Here is a 27,016-nt window from a genome sequence, read left to right on the forward strand (position 1 = left end):
CAGGTCACACACCACGGCCACCTGACAGCTCCCCATCCACTGTCTTGGTGGGAGAAACATCACCCACATCTACCAGCTCTGGACTTGCAGACACAACTCCTCCCACTGACACCTCCAGATCCCCCATGCTGACTGGAGAATCCCCATCCCCAAGCAGCCCAACCCCAATACAGGTATCAGTGGGCACAGGAAGTGCCCCGACCACCATTGTGGGTGAGGGCTCCACAGTGACCCCACAGAACCCCAGCTCAGGCTCTACCAGGCAGTCCACAGCAGACTCTGGAAGTACAGTCCTGCCTGAGGGACCAACATCTCCACCAGACAGCCCTGCTTCAGCTGCCACCAGTTTGTCTCCTGGTAGCTCTCCACACACTGCCCCAAATGAGCCCACCTCAGCCCTCCCCAGTGGGCCAGGACCAGAACACACGGCAGTCCCATCTGACAGCCCTCAACCCTCTGTCTCTCCTGAAGAACCCACAAGTCCTGTGAGCAGTCCAGACTCAGCCCACACGACCACGTCTTCAGACATCTCCACAACCACCACGGCAGCTGAAGGATCCACAGCCTGGTCAAGTTCTCCTGGTTCATCTCCCACCTCAGTGCCATCAGGCCTCCAGCAAACCACAGTCCTCACAGAGGCCTCTACAACCTTTCCAGACAGACCAAGTCCAGAACACACCACAGTGCCATCTGAGAGTTCCCAAAGTACAGTCCTGACTGAAACACCCTCAGCCTTGACTGAGAGCTCAGCTGTGCCAGGAACAACCAAGTCCTCTGGTTCTTTCCAGACCTCTCCGGGGAGTAAAGAATCCACCACTTCCCAGGACAGCTCAGACTCTGCCCATACTACAGCACACCCAGAGAGTTTCACAACCTCCACTGTGGTTGAAGGATCCACAATAACACCAATCGAAGTTGGCTCAGCAACCAGCCATGTGACAACAGAAATCTACGAAACCACTGTCCTCACTGAGGGCCCCTCCACCACCCCAGGAAGCCCAGGAGGAGATCACACACCAGGGCCACCTGACAGCTCCCCATCCACTGTCTTGGTGGGAGAAACATCACCCACATCTACCAGCTCTGAACCTGCAGACACAACTCTTCCCACTGACACCTCCAGATCCACCATGTTGCCCGGAGAATCCCCATCCCCAAGCAGCCCAAGCCCCATACAGGTATCAGTGGCCACGGGCACTCTCCAGACCTCCTTTGTGAGTGAACGGTCCTCATGGACTCCATACAGCACAAGGTCTGGCTATACAACTGGGTCCACAGCCGATTTGGGAAGCTCAGCTCTGCCTGAGGCCCCAAGCACAAATAGTTTACAAACCTCTCCCTTGACTCCTGAAGAATCTGCAACTTCTCCAAGCAACACAGGATCAGCTCAGACTACAATCTCACCAGACAGCTTCCCAACCACTCTGCTTGTTGAGGAACCCACAACATCATCAGGAATCTCTGGATCATCCCCTACTTCAGAGCCATGGGTCAAAGAGGAAACCACGGTCCTGACTGACGAACCCACCCCCTTCCCGAGCAGCCCAGGCCCAGAAGAGACATCACTGACATCAGAAAGCACCCACTCAAGCAACCCTGCTGAATCCAGCACAACGACCACTTCTGACAGGTTCCCAACCTCTCCCTTCACCAGTGGACCCAGAACAGGGTCAAGCAGCCCTGGATCAGCAGACCAAACAATGTCGACAGGCATTCCCAGGACCACACTGAGTGTGGAAGGACACAGTACGAGGTTCAGCAGTCCTGCCTCTTTAATCACTTCTGGATCATCAAACATTCACCCAAGCACAGTACAGAAGGAAGAATCCACCACTTCCCTGAGCAGCTCAGACTCCGCCCATACAACCATGTCATCAGAGATTTCCACCACCACAAGGGTGGTTGCAGAATCCACAATGAGACCAAGCACAGCTGGCTCAGAAAGCACATCAGGAACCTCAGACATCGATGGAACCACTGTCCTGACTGAGGGGCCCACCACCTCCCCAGGCAGTCCAGGAGCAGGTCACACACCAGGGCCACCTGACAGCTCCCCATCCACTGTCTTGGTGGGAGAAACATCACCCACATCTACCAGCTCTGGAACTGCAGACACAACTCTTCCCACTGACACCCCCAGATCCACCATGCTGACTGGAGAATCCCCATCCCCAAGCAGCCCAAGCCTAATTCAGGTATCAGTGGGCACTGGAAGTCCCCTGAACACCATTGTGGGTGAGGGGTCTACAGTGACCACACACAGCCCAAGCTCAGGCTCCACCAGTGAGTCTACAACAAACTCTGGAAGCACAGTCCTGCCTGAGGGACCAACATCTCCACCAGACAGCCCTGCTTCAGCTGCCACCAGTTTTTCTCCTGGTAGCTCTCCACACACTGTCCTAACTGAACCCACCTCAGCCCTCCCCAGTGAGCCGGGACCAGAACTCACGGCAGTCCCATCTGACAGCCCCCAACCCTCTCTCTCTCCTGAAGAACCCACAAGTCCTGTGAGCAGTCCAGACTCAGCCCACACGACCACGTCTTCAGACATCTCCACAACCACCATGGCAGCTGAAGGATCCACAGCCTGGTCAAGATCTCCTGGTTCATCTCCCACCTCAGTGCCATCAGGCCTCCAGCAAACCACAGTCCTCACAGAGGCCTCTACAACCTCTCCAGACAGACCAAGTCCAGATCACACCACAGTGCCATCTGAGAGTTCCCAAAGTACAGTCCTGACTGAAACACCCTCAGCCTTGACTGAGAGCTCAGCTGTGCCAGGAGCAACCAAGTCCTCTGGTTCTTTCCAGACCTCTCCGGGGAGTGAAGAATCCACCACTTCCCAGGACAGCTCAGACTCAGCCCATACTACAGCACACCCAGAGAGTTTCACAACCTCCACTGTGGATGAAGGATCCAAAACAACACCAATTGAAGTTGGCTCAGCAACTAGCCATGTGACAACAGAAATCTACAAAACCACTGTCCTGACTGACGGCCCCACCACCTCCCCAGGAAGCCCAGGAGGAGATCACACACCAGGGCCACCTGACAGCTCCCCATCCACTGTCTTGGTGGGAGAAACATCACCCATTTCTACCAGCTCTGGACCTGCAGACACAACTCTTCCCACTGACACCTCCAGATCCACCATGCTGACTGGAGAATCCCCATCCCCAAGCAGCCCAAGCCTAATTCAGGTATCAGTGGGCACAGGAAGTGCCCCGACCACCACTGTGGATGAGGGGTCTACAGTGACCACACAGAATCCAAGCTCAGGCTCCACCAGTGGTTCCACAGAAGAATCTGGAAACACAGTCCTAGCAGAGGGATCAACATCTCCACCAGACAGCCCTGCTTCAGCTGCCACCAGTTTGTCTCCTGGTAGCTCTCCACACACTGTCCCAACTGAACCCACCTCAGCCCTCCCCAGTGGGCCAGCACCAGAACACACGGCAGTCCCATCTGACAGCCCTCAACCCTCTCTCTCTCCTGAAGAACCCACAAGTCCTGTGAGCAGTCCAGACTCAGCCCACACGACCACGTCTTCAGACATCTCCACAACCACCATGGCAGCTGAAGGATCCACAGCCTGGTCAAGATCTCCTGGTTCATCTCCCACCTCAGTGCCATCAGGCCTCCAGCAAACCACAGTCCTCACAGAGGCCTCTACAACCTTTCCAGACAAACCAAGTCCAGATCACACCACAGTGCCATCTGAGAGTTCCCAAAGTACAGTCGTGACTGAAACACCATCAGCCTTGACTGAGAGCTCAGCTGTGCCAGGAACAACCAAGTCCTCTGGTTCTTTCCAGACCTCTCCGGGGAGTGAAGAATCCACCACTTCCCAGGACAGCTCAGATTCAGCCCATACTACAGCACACCCAGGGAGTTTCACAACCTCCACTGTGGTTGAAGGATCCACAACAACAACAATCTCAGTTGGCTCAGCAACCGGCCATGTGACAACAGAAATCTACAAAACCACTGTCCTGACTGAGGGCCCCACCACCACTCCAGGCAGCCCAGGAGCAGATCACACACCAGGGCCACCTGACAGCTCCCCATCCACTGTCATGGTGGGAGAAACATCACCCACATCTACCACCTCTGGACCTGCAGATACAACTCCTCCCACTGACACCTCCAGACCTACCATGCTGACTGGAGAATCCCCATCCCCAAGCAGCCCAAACCCAATGCAGGTATCCATGGGCACAGGAAGTGCCCCGACCACCATTGTGGGTGAGGGGTCTACAGTGACCACACAGAATCCAAGCTCAGGCTCCACCAGTGGTTCCACAGAAGAATCTGGAAACACAGTCCTAGCAGAGGGATCAACATCTCCACCAGACAGCCCTGCTTCAGCTGCCACCAGTTTGTCTCCTGGTAGCTCTCCACACACTGTCCCAACTGAACCCACCTCAGCCCTCCCCAGTGGGCCAGCACCAGAACACACGGCAGTCCCATCTGACAGCCCTCAACCCTCTCTCTCTCCTGAAGAACCCACAAGTCCTGTGAGCAGTCCAGACTCAGCCCACACGACCACGTCTTCAGACATCTCCACAACCACCATGGCAGCTGAAGGATCCACAGCCTGGTCAAGTTCTCCTGGTTCATCTCCCACCTCAGTGCCATCAGGCCTCCAGCAAACCACAGTCCTCACAGAGGCCTCTACAACCTTTCCAGACAGACCAAGTCCAGATCACACCACAGTGCCATCTGAGAGTTCCCAAAGTACAGTCCTGACTGAAACACCCTCAGCCTTGACTGAGAGCTCAGCTGTGCCAGGAGCAACCAAGTCCTCTGGTACTTTCCAGACCTCTCCAGGGAGTGAAGAATCCACCACTTCCCAGGACAGCTCAGACTCAGACCATACAACCATGTCATCATACGTTTCCACCACCACAATGGTGGGTGAAGAATCCACAATGATACCAAGCACAGCTGGTTCAGAAAGCACAGCAGGAACATCAGACATCCATGGAACCACTGTCCTGACTGAGGGGCCCACCACCTCCCCAGGGAGCCCAGGAGGAGAAGATCACACCACAGTGCCCTCTGAGAGTTCCCAAAGTACAGTCCTGACTGAAACACCCTCAGCCTTGACTGAGAGCTCAGCTGTGCCAGGAACAACCAAGTCCTCTGGTTCTTTCCAGACCTCTCCGGGGAGTGAAGAATCCACCTCTTCCCAGGAGAGCGCAGACTCAGCCCATACCACAGCACACCCAGAGAGTTTCACAACCTCGACTGTGGTTGAAGGATCCACAACAACAACAATTGAAGTTGGCTCAGCAACCAGCCATGTGACAACAGAAATCTACAAAACCACTGTCCTGACTGAGGGCCCCTCCACCACCCCAGGAAGCCCAGGAGGAGATCACACACCAGGGCCACCTGACAGCTCCCCATCCACTGTCTTGGTGGGAGAGACAGAACCCACATCTACCAGCTCTGGACCTGCAGACACAACTCTTCTGACTGACATCTCCAGTTCCACCATGCTGACTGGAGAATCCCAATCCCCAAGCAGCCCAAGCCCAATACAGGTATCAGTGGGTACAGAAAGTACTCAGACCACCATTGTCATTCAAGGGTCTACAGTAACCACACACAGCCCAAGCTCAGGCTCCACCAGTGGGTCTACAACAAACTCTGGAAGCACAGTCCTGCCTGAGGGACCAACATCTCCACCAGACAGCCCTGCTTCAGCTGCCACCAGTTTGTCTCCTGGTAGCTCTCCACACACTGTCCTAACTGAGCCCACCTCAGCCCTCCCCAGTGGGCCAGGACCAGAACTCACGGCAGTCCCTTCTGACAGCCCTCAACCCTCTCTCTCTACTGAAGAACCCACAAGTCCTGTGAGCAGTCCAGACTCAGCCCACACGACCACGTCTTCAGACATTTCCACAACCACCATGGCAGCTGAAGGATCCACAGCCTGGTCAAGTTCTCCTGGTTCATCTCCCACCTCAGTGCCATCAGGCCTCCAGCAAACCACGGTCCTCACAGAGGCCTCTACAACCTCTCCAGACAGACCAAGTCCAGATCACACCACAGTGCCATCTGAGAGTTCCCAAAGTACAGTCCTGACTGAAACACCCTCAGCCTTGACTGAGAGCTCAGCTGTGCCAGGAACAACCAAGTCCTCTGGTTCTTTCCAGACGTCTCTGGGGAGTGAAGAATCCACCACTTCCCAGGACAGCTCAGACTCTGCCCATACAACCATGTCATCATACGTTTCCACCACCACAATGGGGGGTGAAGAATCCACAATGATACCAAGCACAGCTGGTTCAGAAAGCACATCAAGAACCTCAGACATCCATGGAACCACTGTCCTGACTGAGGGGCCCACCACCTCCCCAGGGAGCCCAGGAGGAGAAGATCACACCACAGGACCATATGAGAGTTCCCAAAGTACAGTCCTGACTGAAACACCCTCAGCCTTGACTGAAAGCTCAGCTGTGCCAGGAACAACCAAGTCCTCTGGTTCTTTCCAGACCTCTCCGGGGAGTGAAGAATCCACCACTTCCCAGGACAGCTCAGACTCCGCCCATACTACAGCACACCCAGAGAGTTTCACAACCTCGACTGTGGTTGAAGGATCCACAACAACACCAATCGAAGTTGGCTCTGCAACTAGCCATGTGACAACAGAAATCTACGAAACCACTGTCCTGACTGAGGGCCCCACCACCAACCCAGGCAGCCCAGGAGCAGATCACACAACAGGGCCACCTGACAGCTCCCCATCCACTGTCTTGGTGGGAGAAACAGAACCCACATCTACCAGCTCTGGACCTGCAGACACAACTCCTCCCACTGACATCTCCAAATCCACCATGCTGACTGGAGAATCCCCATCCCCAAGCAGCCCAAGCCTAATTCAGGTATCAGTGGGCACTGGAAGTCCTCTGACCACCATTGTGGGTGAGGGGTCTACAGTGACCACACACAGCCCAAGCTCAGGCTCCACCAGTGGGTCTACAACAAACTCTGGAAGCACAGTCCTGCCTGAGGGACCAACATCTCCACCAGACAGCCCTGCTTCAGCTGCCACCAGTTTGTCTCCTGGCAGCTCTCCACACACTGTCCTAACTGAACCTACCTCAGCCCTCCCCAGTGGGCCGGGACCAGAACTCACGGCAGTCCCATCTGACAGCCCTCAACCCTCTGTCTCTCCTGAAGAACCCACAAGTCCTGTGAGCAGTCCAGACTCAGCCCACACGACCACGTCTTCAGACATCTCCACTACCACCATGGCAGCTGAAGGATCCACAGCCTGGTCAAGTTCTCCTGGTTCATCTCCCACCTCAGTGCCATCAGGCCTCCAGCAAACCACAGTCCTCACAGAGGCCTCTACAACCTTTCCAGACAGACCAAGTCCAGAACACACCACAGTGCCATCTGAGAGTTCCCAAAGTACAGTCCTGACTGAAACACCCTCAGCCCTGACTGAGAGCTCAGCTGTGCCAGGAGCAACCAAGTCCTCTGGTTCTTTCCAGACCTCTCCGGGGAGTGAAGAATCCACCACTTCCCAGGACAGCTCAGACTCAGACCATACAACCATGTCATCATACGTTTCCACCACCACAATAGGGGGTGAAGAATCCACAATGATACCAAGCACAGCTGGTTCAGAAAGCACAGCAGGAACCTCAGACATCCATGGAACCACTGTCCTGACTGAGGGGCCCACCACCTCCCCAGGGAGCCCAGGAGGAGCAGATCACACCACAGGACCATCTGAGAGTTCCCAAAGTACAGTCCTGACTGAAACACCCTCAGCCTTGACTGAGAGCTCAGCTGTGCCAGGAACAACCAAGTCCTCTGATTCTTTCCAGACCTCTCCAGTGAGTGAAGAATCCACCACTTCCCAGGACAGCTCAAACTCCTCCCATACAACCATGTCATTATACGTTTCCACCACCACAATGGGGGGTGAAGAATCCACAATGATACCAAGCACAGCTGGTTCAGAAAGCACAGCAGGAACATCAGACATCCATGGAACCACTGTCCTGACTGAGGGGCCCACCACCTCCCCAGGGAGCCCAGGAGGAGAAGATCACACCACAGGACCATATGAGAGTTCCCAAAGTACAGTCCTGACTGAAACACCCTCAGCCTTGACTGAGAGCTCAGCTGTGCCAGGAACAACCAAGTCCTCTGGTTCTTTCCAGACCTCTCCAGGGAGTGAAGAATCCACCACTTCCCAGGACAGCTCAGACTCAGCCCATACCACAGCACACCCAGAGAGTTTCACAACCTCGACTGTGGTTGAAGGATCCAAAACAACACCAATCGAAGTTGGCTCAGCAACGAGCCATGTGACAACAGAAATCTACGAAACCACTGTCCTGACTGAGGGCCCCTCCACCACCCCAGGCAGCCCAAGAGCAGATCACACACCAGGGCCACCTGACAGCTCCCCATCCACTGTCTTGGTGGGAGAAACATCACCCACATCTACCAGCTTTGGACCTGCAGACACAACTCTTCCCACTGACACCTCCAGATCCACCATGTTGCCCGGAGAATCCCCATCCCCAAGCAGCCCAAGCCCCATACAGGTATCAGTGGCCACGGGCACTCTCCAGACCTCCTTTGTGAGTGAACGGTCCTTATGGACTCCATACAGCACAAGGTCTGGCTATACAACTGGGTCCACAGCCGATTTGGGAAGCTCAGCTCTGCCTGAGGCCCCAAGCACAAATAGTTTACAAACCTCTCCCTTGACTCCTGAAGAATCTGCAACTTCTCCAAGCAACACAGGATCAGCTCAGACTACAATCTCACCAGACAGCTTCCCAACCACTCTGCTTGTTGAGAAACCCACAACATCATCAGGAATCCCTGGATCATCCCCTACTTCAGAGCCATGGGCCAAAGAGGAAACCACGGTCCTGACTGACGAACGCACCCCCTTCCCGAGCAGCCCAGGCCCAGAAGAGACATCACTGACATCAGAAAGCACCCACTCAAGCAACCCCGCTGAATCCAGCACAAGGACCACTTCTGACAGGTTCCCAACCTCTCCCTTCACCAGTGGACCCAGAACAGGATCAAGCAGCCCTGGATCAGCAGACCAAACAACGTCGACAGACATTCCCAGGACCACACTGAGTGTGGAAGGACACAGTACTAGGTTCAGCAGTCCTGCCTCTTTAATCACTTCTGGACCATCAAACATTCACCCAAGCACAGTACAGATGGAAGAATCCACCACTTCCCAGGACAGCTCAGACTCCGCCCATACAACCATGTCATCAGAGATTTCCACCACAACAATGGTGGTTGCAGAATCCACAATGAGACCAAGCACAGCTGGTTCAGAAAGCACATCAGGAACCTCAGACACTCATGGAACCACTGTCCTGACTGAGGGGCCCACCACCTCCCCAGGGAGTCCAGGAGGAGAAGATCACACCACAGGACCATCTGAGAGTTCCCAAAGTACAGTCCTGACTGAAACACCCTCAGCCTTGACTGAGAGCTCAGCTGTGCCAGGAACAACCAAGTCCTCTGATTCTTTCCAGACCTCTCCCGGGAGTGAAGAATCCACCACTTCTCAGGACAGCTCAGACTCAGCCCATACTACAGCACAACCAGGGAGTTTCACAACCTCGACTGTGGATGAAGGCTCCACAACAACAACAATCTCAGTTGGCTCAGCAACCAGCCATGTGACAACAGAAATCTACAAAACCACTGTCCTGACTGAGGGCCCCACCACCACCCCAGGAAGCCCAGGAGCAGATCACACACCAGGGCCACCTGACAGCTCCCCATCCACTGTCATGGTGGGAGAAACATCACCCATATCTACCACCTCTGGACCTGCAGACACAACTCCTCCCACTGACAACTCCAGACCTACCAGGCTGACTGGAGAATCACCATCCCCAAGCAGTCCAAACCCAATACAGGTGTCCATGGGCACAGGAATTGCCCCGACCACCATTGTGGGTGAGGGGTCTACAGTGACCACACAGAATCCAAGCTCAGGCTCCATCAGTGAGTCCACAGAAGAATCTGGAAGCACAGTCCTGCCTGTGGGACCAACATCTCGACCAGACAGCCCAGCTTCAGCTGCCACCAGTTTGTCTCCTGGTAGCTCTCCACACACTGTCCTAACTGAGCCCACCTCATACCTCCCCAGTGGGCCGGGACCAGAACTCACGGCAGTCCCATCTGACAGCCCTCAACCCTCTGTCTCTCCTGAAGAACCCACAAGTCCTGTGAGCAGTCCAGACTCAGCCCACACGACCACGTCTTCAGACATCTCCACAACCACCATGGCAGCTGAAGGATCCACAGCCTGGTCAAGTTCTCCTGGTTCATCTCCCACCTCAGTGCCATCAGGCCTCCAGCAAACCACAGTCCTCACAGAGGCCTCTACAACCTCTCCAGACAGACCAAGTCCAGAACACACCACAGTGCCATCTGAGAGTTCCCAAAGTACAGTCCTGACTGAAACAACCTCAGCCTTGACTGAGAGCTCAGCTGTGCCAGGAGCAACCAAGTCCTCTGGTTCTTTCCAGACCTCTCCAGGGAGTGAAGAATCCACCACTTCCCAGGACAGCTCAGACTCAGCCCATACCACAGCACACCTAGAGAGTTTCACAACCTCGACTGTGGTTGAAGGATCCAAAACAACACCAATCGAAGTTGGCTCAGCAACGAGCCATGTGACAACAGAAATCTATGAAACCACTGTCCTGACTGAGGGCCCCTCCACCACCCCAGGCAGCCCAGGAGCAGATCACACACCAGGGCCACCTGACAGCTCCCCATCCACTGTCTTGGTGGGAGAAACATCACCCATTTCTACCAGCTCTGGACCTGCAGATACAACTCCTCGCACTGACACCCCCAGATCCACCATGCTGACTGGAGAATCCCCATCCCCAAGCAGCCCAAGCCTAATTCAGGTATCAGTGGGCACTGGAAGTCCCCTGACCACCATTGTGGATGAGGGGTCTACAGTGACCACACACAGCCCAAGCTCAGACTCTACCAGTGAGTCTACAACAGACTCTGGAAGCACAGTCCTGCCTGAGGGACCAACATCTCCACCAGACAGCCCTGCTTCAGCTGCCACCAGTTTGTCTCCTGGTAGCTCTCCACACACTGTCCTAACTGAGCCCACCTCAGCCCTCCCCAGTGGGCCGGGACCAGAACACACGGCAGTCCCATCTGACAGCCCTCAACCCTCTGTCTCTCCTGAAGAACCCACAAGTCCTGTGAGCAGTCCAGACTCAGCCCACACGACCACGTCTTCAGACATCTCCACCACCACCATGGCAGCTGAAGGATCCACAGCCTGGTCAAGTTCTCCTGGTTCATCTCCCACCTCAGTGCCATCAGGCCTCCAGCAAACCACAGTCCTCACAGAGGCCTCTACAACCTCTCCAGACAGACCAAGTCCAGAACACACCACAGTGCCATCTGAGAGTTCCCAAAGTACAGTCCTGACTGAAACACCCTCAGCCTTGACTGAGAGCTCAGCTGTGCCAGGAACAACCAAGTCCTCTGGTTCTTTCCAGACCTCTCCAGGGAGTGAAGAATCCACCACTTCCCAGGACAGCTCAGACTCCTCCCATACAACCATATCATCATACGTTTCAACCACCACAATGGGGGGTGAAGAATCCACAATGATACCAAGCACAGCTGGTTCAGAAAGCACAGCAGGAGCATCAGACATCCATGGAACCACTGTCCTGACTGAGGGGCCCACCACCTCCCCAGGGAGCCCAGGAGGAGAAGATCACACCACAGGACCATCTGAGAGTTCCCAAAGTACAGTCCTGACTGAAACACCCTCAGCCTTGACTGAGAGCTCAGCTGTGCCAGGAACAACCAAGTCCTCTGGTTCTTTCCAGACCTCTCCGGGGAGTGAAGAATCCACCACTTCTCAGGACAGCTCAGACTCAGCCCATACCACAGCACACCTAGAGAGTTTCACAACCTCGACTGTGGTTGAAGGATCCAAAACAACACCAATCGAAGTTGGCTCAGCAACGAGCCATGTGACAACAGAAATCTATGAAACCACTGTCCTGACTGAGGGCCCCACCACCACCCCAGGAAGCCCAGGAGCAGGTCACACAACAGGACCACCTGACAGCTCCCCATCCACTGTCTTGGTGGGAGAAACATCACCCACATCTACCAGCTCTGGAACTGCAGACACAACTCTTCCCACTGACACCTCCAGATCCACCATGTTGCCCGGAGAATCCCCATCCCCAAGCAGCCCAAGCTCCATACAGGTATCAGTGGCCACGGGCACTCTCCAGACCTCCTTTGTGAGTGAACGGTCCTCATGGACTCCATACAGCACAAGGTCTGGCTATACAACTGGGTCCACAGCCGATTTGGGAAGCTCAGCTCTGCCTGAGGCCCCAAGCACAAATAGTTTACAAACCTCTCCCTTGACTCCTGAAGAATCTGCAACTTCTCCAAGCAACACAGGATCAGCTCAGACTACAATCTCACCAGAGAGCTTCCCAACCACTCTGCTTGTTGAGAAACCCACAACATCATCAGGAATCCCTGGATCATCCCCTACTTCAGAGCCATGGGCCAAGGAGGAAACCACGGTCCTGACTGACGAACCCACCCCCTTCCCGAGCAGCCCAGGCCCAGAAGAGACATCACTGACATCAGAAAGCACCCACTCAAGCAACCCTGCTGAATCCAGCACAAGGACCACTTCTGACAGGTTCCCAACCTCTCCCTTCACCAGTGGACCCAGAACAGGGTCAAGCAGCCCTGGATCAGCAGACCAAACAATGTCGTCAGACATTCCCAGGACCACACTGAGTGTGGAAGGACACAGTACGAGGTTCAGCAGTCCTGCCTCTTTAATCACTTCTGGATCATCAAACATTCACCCAAGCACAGTACAGAAGGAAGAATCCACCACTTCCCTGAGCAGCTCAGACTCCGCCCATACAACCATGTCATCAGAGATTTCCACCACCACAATGGTGGTTGCAGAATCCACAATGAGACCAAGCACAGCTGGCTCAGAAAGCACATCAGGAACCTCAGACACTCATGGAACCACTGTCCTGACTGAGGGCCCCACCACCACCCCAGGGAGTCCAGGAGCAGGTCACACAACAGGACCACCTGACAGCTCCCCATCCACTGTCTTGGTGGGAGAAACATCACCCACATCTACCAGCTCTGGAACTGCAGACACAACTCTTCCCACTGACACCCCCAGATCCACCATGCTGACTGGAGAATCCCCATCCCCAAGCAGCCCAAGCCTAATTCAGGTATCAGTGGGCACTGGAAGTCCCCTGACCACCATTGTGGGTGAGGGGTCTACAGTGACCACACACAGCCCAAGCTCAGGCTCCACCAGTGAGTCTACAACAAACTCTGGAAGCACAGTCCTGCCTGAGGGACCAACATCTCCACCAGACAGCCCTGCTTCAGCTGCCACCAGTTTGTCTCCTGGTAGCTCTCCACACACTGTCCTAACTGAGCCAACCTCATACCTCCCCAGTGGGCCGGGACCAGAACACACGGCAGTCCCATCTGACAGCCCTCAACCCTCTCTCTCTACTGAAGAACCCACAAGTCCTGTGAGCAGTCCAGACTCAGCCCACACGACCACGTCTTCAGACATCTCCACAACCACCATGGCAGCTGAAGGATCCACAGCCTGGTCAAGATCTCCTGGTTCATCTCCCACCTCAGTGCCATCAGGCCTCCAGCAAACCACAGTCCTCACAGAGGCCTCTACAACCTCTCCAGACAGACCAAGTCCAGATCACACCACAGTGCCATCTGAGAGTTCCCAAAGTACAGTCCTGACTGAAACACCCTCAGCCCTGACTGAGAGCTCAGCTGTGCCAGGAACAACCAAGTCCTCTGATTCTTTCCAGACCTCTCCAGGGAGTGAAGAATCCACCACTTCCCAGGACAGCTCAGACTCAGCCCATACTACAGCACACCCAGAGAGTTTCACAACCTCCACTGTGGATGAAGGATCCAAAACAACACCAATTGAAGTTGGCTCAGCAACCAGCCATGTGACAACAGAAATCTACAAAACCACTGTCCTGACTGAGGGCCCCACCACCTCCCCAGGAAGCCCAGGAGGAGATCACACACCAGGGCCACCTGACAGCTCCCCATCCACTGTCTTGGTGGGAGAAACATCACCCATTTCTACCAGCTCTGGACCTGCAGATACAACTCCTCCCACTGACACCTCCAGACCTACCATGCTGACTGGAGAATCCCCATCCCCAAGCAGCCCAAACCCAATGCAGGTATCCATGGGCACAGGAAGTGCCCCGACCACCATTGTGGGTGAGGGGTCTACAGTGACCACACAGAATCCAAGCTCAGGCTCCACCAGTGGGTCCACAACAGACCCTGGAAGCACAGTCCTGCCTGAGGGACCAACATCTCCACCAGACAGCCCTGCTTCAGCTGCCACCAGTTTGTCTCCTGGTAGCTCTCCACACACTTTCCCAACTGAACCCACCTCAGCCCTCCCCAGTGGGCCAGGACCAGAACACACGGCAGTCCCATCTGACAGCCCTCAACCCTCTCTCTCTCCTGAAGAACCCACAAGTCCTGTGAGCAGTCCAGACTCAGCCCACACGACCACGTCTTCAGACATCTCCACAACCACCATGGCAGCTGAAGGATCCACAGCCTGGTCAAGTTCTCCTGGTTCATCTCCCACCTCAGTGCCATCAGGCCTCCAGCAAACCACAGTCCTCACAGAGACCTCTACAACCTCTCCAGACAGACCAAGTCCAGAACACACCACAGGATCATATGAGAGTTCCCAAAGTACAGTCCTGACTGAAACACCCTCAGCCTTGACTGAGAGCTCAGCTGTGCCAGGAGCAACCAAGTCCTCTGGTACTTTCCAGACCTCTCCGGGGAGTGAAGAATCCACCACTTCCCAGGACAGCTCAGACTCAGACCATACAACCATGTCATCATACGTTTCCACCACCACAATGGGGGGTGAAGAATCCACAATGATACCAAGCACAGCTGGTTCAGAAAGCACATCAAGAACCTCAGACATCCATGGAACCACTGTCCTGACTGAGGGGCCCACCACCTCCCCAGGGAGCCCAGGAGGAGAAGATCACACCACAGGACCATCTGAGAGTTCCCAAAGTACAGTCCTGACTGAAACACCCTCAGCCTTGACTGAGAGCTCAGCTGTGCCAGGAACAACCAAGTCCTCTGGTTCTTTCCAGACCTCTATGGGGAGTGAAGAATCCACCACTTCCCAGGACAGCTCAGACTCAGACCATACAACAGCACATCCAGAGAGTTTCACAACCTCGACTGTGGTTGAAGGATCCACAACAACACCAATCGAAGTTGGCTCAGCAACCAGCCATGTGACAACAGAAATCTACAAAACCACTGTCCTGACTGAGGGCCCCTCCACCACCCCAGGAAGCCCAGGAGCAGATCACACACCAGGGCCACCTGACAGCTCCCCATCCACTGCCTTGGTGGGAGAAACAGAACCCACATCTACCAGCTCTGGACCTGCAGATACAACTCCTCCCACTGACACCTCCACATCCACCATGCTGACTGGAGAATCCCCATCCCCAAGCAGCCCAAGCCCAATACAGGTATCAGTGGGTACAGAAAGTACTCAGACCACCATTGTCATTCAAGGGTCTACAGTAACCACACACAGCCCAAGCTCAGGCTCCACCAGTGGGTCTACAACAAACTCTGGAAGCACAGTCCTGCCTGAGGGACCAACATCTCCACCAGACAGCCCTGCTTCAGCTGCCACCAGTTTTTCTCCTGGCAGCTCTCCACACACTGTCCCAACTGAACCCACCTCAGCCCTCCCCAGTGGGCCGGGACCAGAACACACGGCAGTCCCATCTGACAGCCCTCAACCCTCTGGACACAGTACGAGGTTCAGCAGTCCTGCCTCTTTAATCACTTCTGGACCATCAAACATTCACCCAAGCACAGTACACATGGAAGAATCCACCACTTCCCTGAGCAGCTCAGACTCCGCCCATACAACCATGTCATCAGAGATTTCCACCACAACAATGGTGGTTGCAGAATCCACAATGACACCAAGCACAGCTGGCTCAGAAAGCACATCAGGAACCTCAGACATCCATGGAACCACTGTCCTGACTGAGGGGCCCACCACCTCCCCAGGCAGCCCAGGAGCAGATCACACACCAGGGCCACCTGACAGCTCCCCATCCACTGTCTTGGTGGAAGAAACAGAACCCACAACTACCAGCTCTGGACCTGCAGACACAACTCTTCCCACTGACACCTCCAGATCCACCATGCTGACTGGAGAATCCCCATCCCCAAGCAGCCCAAGCCTAATTCAGGTATCAGTGGGAACAGGAAGTGCTCCGACCACCACTGTGGGTGAGGGGTCTACAGTGACCACACAGAATCCAAGCTCAGGCTCCACCAGTGGGTCCACAGAAGAATCTGGAAGCACAGTCCTACCGGAGGGACCAACATCTCCACCAGACAGCCCTGCTTCAGCTGCCACCAGTTTGTCTCCTGGTAGCTCTCCACACACTGTCCTAACTGAGCCCACCTCAGCCCTCCCCAGTGGGCCGGGACCAGAACTCACGGCAGTCCCATCTGACAGCCCTCAACCCTCTGTCTCTCCTGAAGAACCCACAAGTCCTGTGAGCAGTCCAGACTCAGCCCACACGACCACGTCTTCAGACATCTCCACAACCACCATGGCAGCTGAAGGATCCACAGCCTGGTCAAGTTCTCCTGGTTCATCTCCCACCTCAGTGCCATCAGGCCTCCAGCAAACCACGGTCCTCACAGAGGCCTCTACACCCTTTCCAGACAGACCAAGTCCAGAACACACCACAGGATCATATGAGAGTTCCCAAAGTACAGTCCTGACTGAAACACCCTCAGCCCTGACTGAGAGCTCAGCTGTGCCCGGAACAACCAAGTCCTCTGGTTCTTTCCAGACCTCTCCGGGGAGTGAAGAATCCACCACTTCCCAGGACAGCTCAGACTCCGCCCATACCACAGCACACCCAGAGAGTTTCACAACCTCGACTGTGGTTGAAGGATCCACAACAACACCAATGGAAGTTGGCTCAGCAACCAGCCATGTGACAACAGAAATCTACAAAACCACTGTCCTGACTGAGGGCCCCACCACCACCCCAGGCAGCTCAGGAGCAGATCACACACCAGGGCCACCTGACAGCTCCCCATCCACTGCCTTGGTGGGAGAAACAGAACCCACATCTACCAGCTCTGGACCTGCAGATACAACTCCTCCCACTGACACCTCCACATCCACCATGCTGACTGGAGAATCCCCATCCCCAAGCAGCCCAAGCCTAATTCAGGTATCAGTGGGCACAGGAAGTGCCCCGACCACCATTGTGGGTGAGGGGTCTACAGTGTCCTCACAGAATCCAAGCTCAGGCTCCACCAGTGGGTCTACAACAGACTCTGGAAGCACAGTCCTGCCTCAGGGACCAACATCTCCACCAGACAGCCCTGCTTCAGCTGCCACCAGTTTGTCTCCTGGTAGCTCTCCACACACTGTCCCAACTGAGACCACCTCAGCCCTCCCCAGTGAGCCGGGACCAGAACACACGGCAGTCCCATCTGACAGCCCTCAACCCTCTCTCTCTACTGAAGAACCCACAAGTCCTGTGAGCAGTCCAGACTCAGCCCACACGACCACGTCTTCAGACATCTCCACAACCACCATGGCAGCTGAAGGATCCACAGCCTGGTCAAGTTCTCCTGGTTCATCTCCCACCTCAGTGCCATCAGGCCTCCAGCAAACCACAGTCCTCACAGAGGCCTCTACACCCTTTCCAGACAGACCAAGTCCAGAACACACCACAGGATCATATGAGAGTTCCCAAAGTACAGTCCTGACTGAAACACCCTCAGCCCTGACTGAGAGCTCAGCTGTGCCAGGAACAACCAAGTCCTCTGGTTCTTTCCAGACCTCTCCGGGGAGTGAAGAATCCACCACTTCCCAGGACAGCTCAGACTCCGCCCATACTACAGCACAACCAGAGAGTTTCACAACCTCGACTGTGGTTGAAGGATCCACAACAACACCAATCGAAGTTGGCTCAGCAACCAGCCATGTGACAACAGAAATCTACAAAACCACTGTCCTGACTGAGGGCCCCTCCACCAACCCAGGAAGCCCAGGAGCAGATCACACACCAGGGCCACCTGACAGCTCCCCATCCACTGTCTTGGTGGGAGAAACAGAACCCACATCTACCAGCTCTGGACCTGCAGACACAACTCTTCCCACTGACACCCCCAGATCTACCATGCTGACTGGAGAATCACCATCATGGAGCAGCCCAAGCCCCATACAGGTGTCCTTGGGCACTGGAAGTGTCCCGACCACCATTGTGGGTAAAGAATCCACAGTGACCCCACATAGCCCAAGCTCAGGCTCCACCAGGGGGTTCACAGCCGACTCTGGAAGCACAGTCCTGCCTGTGGGACCAACATCTCCACCAGACAGCCCTACTTCTCCACATAGACCCCTTCCCCCAGACACATTCACAAGCACCGTGGGGGTAGAAGGACCCACATTCTTCCCGAGCATTTCCTCGTCCTCCGTTTCCTCAGGCCCCGCAGGCTCCCAGCAATCCACCGTCCCGCCTGTAGGGTCCACTGCCTCCCCCAGCAGCCCCACGTCCCCACCCAAAACAGCAGCCCTTGAGACTTCCCAACCTACCGCTGAATCTGATAATGTTTCCACGTCGTCTGGGCCCTCACCTGAACCCCGCACAACCACGCCTTCTGGCTCACTCCGAACCTCTCCGTTGACTGAAGGACAGACAACTTCCTGGAGTAGCCCAGAATCAGCCCGCTCGACAATGTCAGCAGAGGTGTCTGCAGCCACACCTCTGCCTGATGAGCCCACAGCCTGGTCAGGGACAGCTGGATCCCCACCTCTCTCCATGCCATCGGACATCCAGGAAAGCACAATCCTGCCTGGAACAGCCACAACCGCCCCAGACGTCACTGGATCCACACAGGTGACCGTGTCACCGCAGACAGAGCCACCTGCCAGTCTCCACACCACTCCCCCTCCTGTGGTCTCCAGTTCTGCCTCGTCCTCACCAGTGTCTGAGTCTTCGTCTTTCATGACATCTAGTGCTTCTCCTGACTTCTCGTCACTTTCTTCTACTCAGTACCCAAGCTCCCAGTTCAGCAGCAATTCTGCCCTTCATCCGGGCATCTCTACCAAGCCCACCACATCGAGGACGACAATCTTTTATTCACCAAGTAAGTTGTATGTATGTCCACTGGGTCATTCTCTGAGTTCTTGTTGGCAGGTGTGTGTGTGTGTGTGTGTGTGTGTGTGTGTGTGTGTGTGTGTGTGTGTGTGTGTGTCCGCCTGTGCTGGGTCCACACTCAGGGTCTGGAGCCCCCACTTAGCTTTTTTATCCAAGGCCGGAGCATGGCTCTGGTTCATTGCTGGTTCATTGGCGTCTCAGGGACTTCCCTGGCTGCTCTGGCTTCCAGCTGCAATCCTCGGGTCTCAGCTAGGGTTACTGTGTGTCCACAGTACCTGATTTCCCTCGTGTGTCTTCTGTGTCTACTTGCCACTTTTCTCCCGTTCTGTTGCTCTCGTTCCTGGGGCTGGGCTGGGATCCGATGGCTCTTGGATGTATGGCGTTGTGGGGGTCAAATACTTTTCGTAAAGTTCTGCACCTTCATGATGAGAGGGCTCTGTCTTTTGACCTGTCTTGTGTCTCTCCCTCCACAGGGCAATGCCTGAATGGAAACTGGAATGGCACACAGTGTGTGTGTGAGCAGGGCTTCACTGGTCAGGACTGCGAATCTCTCCTGATCTCCTTTCCCGTAGGTAATGAATGGCCTGGTTCGGGCCCTGCAGCCCTGTGCCCCTGCCCCTCTGTGCTTAGAGCAGGACGTTGGAAATGTAAGCCCTTCCTATCCGTCCCGGAAGCCATGGGGTTTCTGGCCAGGGTGCATCCCGGGCAGGACCTGCCTCGGAAGAGGCAGAACCTCCATCCTCAAGGCCAGGCAGAGGCCTTCCATCCAGTTCTGTCTGGCTTGCCCCCCTGACCACGCCCACCCTCTCTGCAGGGTATTGAGATAGAAACGGAGGTTCCAGAGATTCCTTTTTTTCCCCTTTAACCGTAAAGGGGCTTGAACTCAGGACCTGAGCACTGTCCTTGGACTTTCTCAAGGCTAGAGCTCTACCACCTGAGACACAGCACCACTTCCAGCTTTTTCTGTGTCTGTGGTACCGAGGAATCGAACTCGGGTCTTCATGCATGCTAGGCAAGCACTTTAACCACTAGGCCAAACTGCCCCATATCACCTCCACGAGAGCAAGAGGCAGGGCTGGCCGACGTTCTGGGGCTGCTGTGTCATGTCCGCTGTCCCCGCAGAGATCCCGGGGGTGATCACGGCTAACGTGACCACGGTGGTGAAGGTAATCCATAGAAACTTCACGGAGGACCTGAAGAACTCCTCCTCCGAGGCCTACAAGAACTTCACCCAGCAGTTCATTGACCGAGTAAGCCGGGGCTCCCCAGCAAGTGGGAGGGCGTGCAGGGGCGCGGCCCCCTCAGCCCGAGTCCCGCTCTGCAGCCCTACCCCACCCCATCCTGCCACAGGAAACTTCTGGTCCCTGCCCTTTCTGAGGGGGGCTGTCCTGAGTGGGGAGGGGGCTGTCCTGACGTGGGGAGGGGGCTGTCCTGATGTGGGGAGGGTCTGTCCTGAGTGGGGAGGGGGCCGTCCTGATGTGGGGAGGGGGCTGTCCTGAGTGGGGAGGGGCCTCTCTTGGCCTTGAGTAACCACAGCTGGGTTGTGTTTGATTCTGTTTTATCTAGATGAATAGAATTTACGGGGACCTGTTCCAGTACAACGGGTTGTCCATTAACAGACTTATGTGAGTACGCCAGGGAGCCCCCGCCCCGACACTCTGGGGGCTGAGCCAGGGCAGTCCCAGATGCTGGGGAAGCCCCCAGGGCCCCAGACCCCAACGCAGCTGTCACTCCTCCATCCGGGCATCTGGTCCTCCTCTTCCTCCCCCTCCTCCTCCCTCTCTTCTTCCTCCCCTTCCTCCTCCCATTTATCCCTTCCCTCCTTTTCTCCTCCTCTTTCCCCTCTTTGACCTCTTCCTCCCCTCCTTCCTTTTCTCCTCCTCTTCCTCTCCTCTTCCTCGTTCCTTCCCTGCCTTCTTTTTCTCCCTCCTTCCCCTTCCATTGTCCTTCTTCCTTCTCCTCTTCCTTCCTCCTCCTCCTCCTTTTCTTCTGATTTCTCTTTTCCTTTGCCTTCCTCCTTTCTTGTTCTCTTCTTCCTCTTCTTTTTCCTCCTCTTCTCTCATTCCCCTTCTTCCTCCTTTCTTTTCTTCCTCTTCCTCTTTTCTTTCTTCTTCATCTTCCTTTTCCCGTATTCTCTACTTCTTCATCTTTTTCTTTCCCATCTTTCTCCTCCCCATCTTCTCTTCTTCTTCTGTCTTCTTCTTTCTTATTTATCTTCTTCTTTTCTTATTCTCCTCTTCCTTATTCCTTCTTCAGCCTTTTCTTTCTCCTCCTCTACTTCTTCCCTTCTTTCTCTTCCTCCTTCATCCATGCTCTGTAGGCCAGGCTGGCCTTGAGCTCTTGATCAGCCTACCTCAGCCCCCTCCTTGCTGGGATTACAGGGCCCTTCCTCTGTGTGTGTGTGTGTGTGTGTGTGTGTGTGTGTGTGTGTGTGTGTGTGTGTGACAGAGAGAGAGAGAGAGAGACAGAGAGAGAGAGACAGAGAGACAGAGAGACAGACAGGCAGAGACAGAGAGACAGAGAGACACAGAGGGAGGGAGGGGAAGGAGAGAGGAAGGGAGGAGAGAGAGATACAGACCCGGGTAAAGGGCACAATGTCTCCTGCTTGCAGAAATGGCAGCATTGTGGTGGAAAGCAGAGTCCTCCTGCAGGCCAACTACACACGAAATTACACGCAGGTGTTCCGGTACCTCCGGGAGGAGGTGAGGTACAGGATCATGAACGAGACCAACAGAGTTCCAGATGACATTGCCAAGTGCCAAGGTAGGAAACTCTCGTTACCAGTGGGCACCGCCCCTTCCCTGTGCCTTCCTTCTCCTGGAACATTCCAGGCCTCACATGGGAATCCAGAATCTGGGCTGTCCCCATCCCGCCCCCACCAGCCCCTCTCAGTCCTCAGGGAGATTATCCTCCCCTTCCGACGTGCCCACTGGAGCCCCGGGGTCCAGGGCTTTAGGTGGCTCATTGTATGGAGAAGGGAGGGAAAGGAAACAACTTGTCTGAGTTTTGTTTGGTTTTGGTTTTGTGCAGCCCTGGGGCTTGAACTCAGTGCCTGGGTGCTGTACTACAAGGCTGGTGCTTTGCCACTTGAATCACTGCTCCCCTTTCAGGTCTTGGGTGTTTAATTAGAGATAAGCTTCTGGGCTAAGCCGGGCTGGGGGACTGAAGTGGTAGAGTTGTAACGTTGAGCTGAAGGGCTCAGGGATGGTGCCTGGGCCCTGCGTTTAAGCCCCATGACTGAGAAAGACATTAAAAAATTAAAAACAAACAAACCAAACACCAGTGTGAGCTGGCTTTGAATCACGGCCCTCAGGTCTCAGTGTCCGGCAGAGGGGAGGTTACAGGTATGAGCCACGTATGAGCCATGTTTTGTTTCTAACCTCCCATCCCTCCCTGGCAGACGTCCTGCTGTGTTACAATGGAAGTGTCACCAGGGTGGATGAAGATTTCAAGCTAAGCTTTGACCCCGGGGGTGAGTTGGGGACAGGCCGGGGTGGAGAGGGAGGATGGGCTTGGGCCAGGCTGATACGTGCTGTCTGTCCTTTATCCCCTTTCTCCAGAACAATGTACCCAGAGAGCTGCCAAGGACTACGCCCACCTCTTCTATGTGGATGAGTTAGATGGAAGGCTGACATGCGTGACTCAGTGTACCCCAGGGGCAACATCACGGCTCAGCTGTAACACGGGCCAGTGCCAGCTGCATCGCAGTGGTCCCCGCTGCCTGTGAGTGTGGTGTCGCCCTCTGCTAAGGAGGGAACCCCCATCCCCCAGGGGGCAGAGCTCAGAGAGCTCCTCCTCCTCCTCCCTCCTCCTCCTCCTCCTCCCTCCACCTCCTCCTCCCTCTCTCTGTGCCTCCCAGGACTTTCCGTGCCACACGAGTGACATGGAGGCATTCATTAGCCATGGGGACATTCTGTAGCCTAGCCAAGCCTTTCCCGAGAAAAGCCCGGGCCATCGGTTTCACACTCTTATCTCTCCACCCCCTCAAGCCACCGTAATGTTACTGCTTTTGTTTTTGATTGTGGCCTAGACACTTGAGTTCCAAGATCATAAATTAAAGTACGAAATGGAAGAGGTGATAAACAGGCACCTCTGGCTGCCAGCAGTTTGGCGATTGGCTAGGCAAACCTCAGGACTGGGAGCTTTCCTGCTCATTCCCCACGGCTGCTCCCTCTCTCTGCCCTCCCCCTCCCCTGACCCCGTGATTTGGACGTGGGTGACATCAGAGCTACCTAGCTGAACCCCGCCTTGTGTCCTCAGGTGCCCCAACACGGACACACACTGGTACTGGGGGGACTCCTGCGAGCGAAGCACAAGCAAGACCCTGGTGTACGGGCTGGTGGGCGCCGTGGCGGTGGTGCTTCTGCTGGCAGTGGTCGTCCTGGCCCTCTTCCTCGGCCGATCGCAAAGGAAGCTCCACAGGTGAGGCCCTCAGCCGACAGCTGGGGGTGGGGGAGCCGGAGGTGAGGAGGGCGAGCTTGCGGGCCATTGCCACAGGGGCTCGCTAGTCCAGCAACCGAAGAGTCATCAACAAACCCTCCGCCATTCCAGGTGTGGCTAAGAGTGGCAGCCCTACTTCCCTGTGGCTGAGAAATAGAAACCTAGGAGGCCCAGAATGTACTCAGTGAGATTATCTGCAGGGCGGGCTTTAGACGTGGAAGTGGAGAGCCGCCATCGGGCGGCATCTCTAGGGAGGAGATAAAAGCTGGCGGAGGGCCAGGCCTGGAAGTGAGCCGGCAACCCCACTGACTCCCTTGTGAAGGGGAAGGGGGTGTGGCACTGGTTCCTGACACCTTCCCGGATGGGGAGCCCTGGGGACTTTGCTCCTCATTCCCTGCGCTCCCCCCACCCCCACCCTGGAGGGCAGAGCTGGAGGGGGTGGGTCAGGACCCACTGAGGCCCCTCCTGCCTCACCCACCTGGACCACTCAAGACATTTCTGTTTACAGACAAAGGTACGATGTGTCTCCAGAATGGCAGAGTGAGAAAGACCCCGGCTGGTTTCAGAACACAGACGTGTGCGAAGGTACGGAGGGACAGACCTTTAGTACCAAGACAGCAAGAGTGCGTGTGTTGGGGGAAGGGGGGGTGCCTGGTGGGGCACAAAGGGGCGATCCTGTGGCCTCATGGTGGGTGGGGGACAGCAGAGGAACCCCAGGCCTGGCGGTCTAGGAGGGAGGCAGGGTCTGCAGGACGCAGAAATGAGAGGGAAGACTCTGGGTTCATCTGCTATGGTTACAGTTGCCTCTGGGCTGGGCAGGGTGGGGGAGCCTGTGACTCAGGTAAACATCTGCCCAGGCCCAGTGGGTGCTACACCCAAGACTGGGGCCCAGCTCCCCAGGTGGTGACTTTTGCCCCTGGTCCTGAGATGGAAAGCTGCTCTGCTTTGAGGTCACACAGGGAAACCCCCCCACCCCCGCCCATCTACATACTCAGAACCACTCAGAACTGAATGCTAGAAGAATAATCTAGAAGCTCCCGCTCCTCCATCCCCTTACGCCTCTGTTTACAGGCCAGAACGAAGACAGATTCGGCCTGGAGACTGGGTACAGACACTTCCAGCCTTCTCTGGAAAACGTGGACTCCAGCAGAGAGGTGACTCAGCTACGGCCTGCCCCCACCTCTGGGGCTACCCCCCCCCCCGCCCCCCGTGCTGCCTCTCAACCTCACCTGTCTCTCTCTCTCCCCTCACCGCAGCTCCACATTCAAAGGCCCACAGTGGTGAGAGCCCAACCCTGAAGCGCAGGGCTTCCGTCCTGCATCAAGACTCAGACCCAGAGTGCCAGGTGCCCACAGAATCTGTGTGCCAGGCATGGAGGCCCTACAGTCTCACTGGGCAGTGACATGCCTGGCTGGAAGGCTCCTGCTGAAGAAGGGGTGCGAGGCCCCACTCCAGCCCCGCCTGGCCCCTCCAGGCAGGGACAGATGGCACCCATTGTCTTGGTTGGCTCTGGGTGATGGTGGGTGACTTGAGATGCCCCACTTCTGGAATGTTCCTACCAATAAAAAGCAATTCTTTAACAGCAAGGCGATATCAGAAGTTCTTCCCCCCCCCCCCCCCACCTCCTGCAGGGGTTTGGGGAGGTGAGCTGGAGGGGGAGGGACGGTCCAGGGAGTACAGGGGTGGGGCTTGGGGGAGAGGAAGGCACCCCTGTGCCTGGACCTGTGCCCTTGGCCAGGACCAGCGTGTGGGGTCAGCCCTCAGCCTGAGGTACTGCAGCAGGCAAGCTCAAGGTCAGGTCCACGGGAGCCCCCAGCAGGCCAGGGGACTGAGTCCCTGGCTCAGCTGACCGGGGAGGTAGACAGGGCCACTGCAGGACGGGAGAGCTTGGATTCCCTTTCCCATCTACAAACCCTGTCCCCTCAAAGCTGGCCACTGGCCCAGGTGTGCCCATGAGCTGTGCCCTGTGTGTGTTGGCAGTGGGGGGGGGGGGTCATGGAGCAGAGATGGGCTTGAGAAAGGGGACCTCTTTCCCAGAAGCTGCACAGCCAGGATGCCAGTGGCTTGCATCTGTCATCCTAGCTACTCAGGAGGCTGAGATCTGAGGATCACTGTTTGAAACCCGCCCAGACAGGAAAGTCCTGAGACCCGTTAGCTCCAATTAACCAGCAAAAGCAAGCAAACAAACCAAAACCAATAAAAACTAGAAGTGGAGCTGTGGCTAAAGTGGTAGAATGCCTGTCTTGAGTAAAAGAGCTAAAGGACAGCATCTAGGCCCTGAGTTCAAGCCCCAGAGCTGACACAGAAAACCACCAGACCTCACCATCTCTTGCTCAGGCTGCCTCTCTGCTGGGGCTCCTTCCCGTTTGCCTCAGGGTCCTGCACAGGCCCTAACTGTCTACAGGCCTGGCCAGGGAGAGAAGCCCCTCCCACCGCCCTTTGGTCTACACCCCCTAATCACAAGAGAAGCTCCCTGATTGGCCTTAGGTTCAGATTGGCCCCCAGAACCATGGTATCTTGGAGACCAAAGGTCCCTGGGGCCTGAGTATTTCTGGGGTTCCCTGGCTGATACTTAACTTTGTGAGTGCCTGTGAAGGATGGGTGTTGGCTTCAATCCCTCAATGCCCAGACTGGTATTGACAGCGTTCTGCCTGTTGGTTCTGGTGCCCCAGCTCCTGCCTCAGTGTACCGCTACTGAGAGAGGTAAGTGGCTGTGCTCTCCAGGGGGCCTCTCCCATCCCCAGGGGTCAGCAGAGGGGAGGGAAATGTGCCTGCCACCAGAGCCCAGCCTTACTGTCCCCTCTGCCTCCAGACTTCTTCCTAGCTTGTGAGGGTGGCAGATCTGGTTTGTGGGAGAGTCCCACCAACCAGTCCCCCTTCCACACCCCAGACACGGTCCCTAGCCCACAGCTGAGGTTGCCTTTCCCTAGTGAAGGCTCCCCTCCAGCCGCCATCTCCTGTCCCAGTACCTAGCACTCAGTGACCCCCACTTCTAGTTCTGTTTTATCATGTTCTTTCATTTTGACATGACACAGCCCTCACCTTGTCCCTGGACCATTTGTGTGTGTGTGTGTGTGATGGTTCTGGGACTTGAACTCAGCGCCCGGGCACTGTCCCTTGCTTTAATGCTCAAAGCTGGTGCCCTACCACTTGAGTCACAGCTCCATTTCTGGATTCTTGGTGGTTCCTTGGTGGTAAAAGTCTCACAACCTTTTCTTTCCTGGCTGGCTTTGAACCAGGATCTT

The 27,016-nt window shown here is 55.6% G+C and overlaps 1 protein-coding gene across 1 annotated transcript; it reads left to right on the forward strand.

Moving 5' to 3' along the window:
* The first annotated feature begins 1,130 nt into the window (after positions 1-1,130).
* On the forward strand, positions 1,131-25,348 carry Muc12 (mucin 12, cell surface associated). Its single transcript, XM_090324081.1, has 11 exons — positions 1,131-19,320; positions 19,805-19,903; positions 20,454-20,581; positions 20,898-20,956; positions 21,943-22,094; positions 22,732-22,803; positions 22,892-23,054; positions 23,592-23,753; positions 24,280-24,356; positions 24,843-24,925; positions 25,028-25,348. The coding sequence occupies exons 1-11, from the start codon at positions 1,131-1,133 to the stop codon at positions 25,067-25,069; spliced, it is 19,227 nt and encodes a 6,408-aa protein (XP_090180207.1). The 3' UTR covers positions 25,070-25,348.
* Positions 25,349-27,016: the final 1,668 nt, after the last annotated feature.

This window comes from Megascapheus bottae, chromosome 34, assembly GCF_031878675.1.
Source record: "Megascapheus bottae isolate mThoBot1 chromosome 34, mThoBot2.hap1, whole genome shotgun sequence".
In the NCBI taxonomy this organism is placed as follows: Eukaryota; Metazoa; Chordata; class Mammalia; order Rodentia; family Geomyidae; genus Megascapheus; species Megascapheus bottae.

Excerpts from the sequence above, each read along its gene's own strand:
- Muc12 (XM_090324081.1), top strand. The coding sequence starts at position 1,131 with ATGTTGCCCGGAGAATCCCCATCCCCAAGCAGCCCAAGCCCCATACAG. Across the intron at positions 19,321-19,804 it reads GACAATCTTTTATTCACCAA|GGCAATGCCTGAATGGAAAC; the intron begins GTAAGTTGTATG and ends CTCCCTCCACAG. Across the intron at positions 23,754-24,279 it reads TCGCAAAGGAAGCTCCACAG|ACAAAGGTACGATGTGTCTC; the intron begins GTGAGGCCCTCA and ends TTCTGTTTACAG.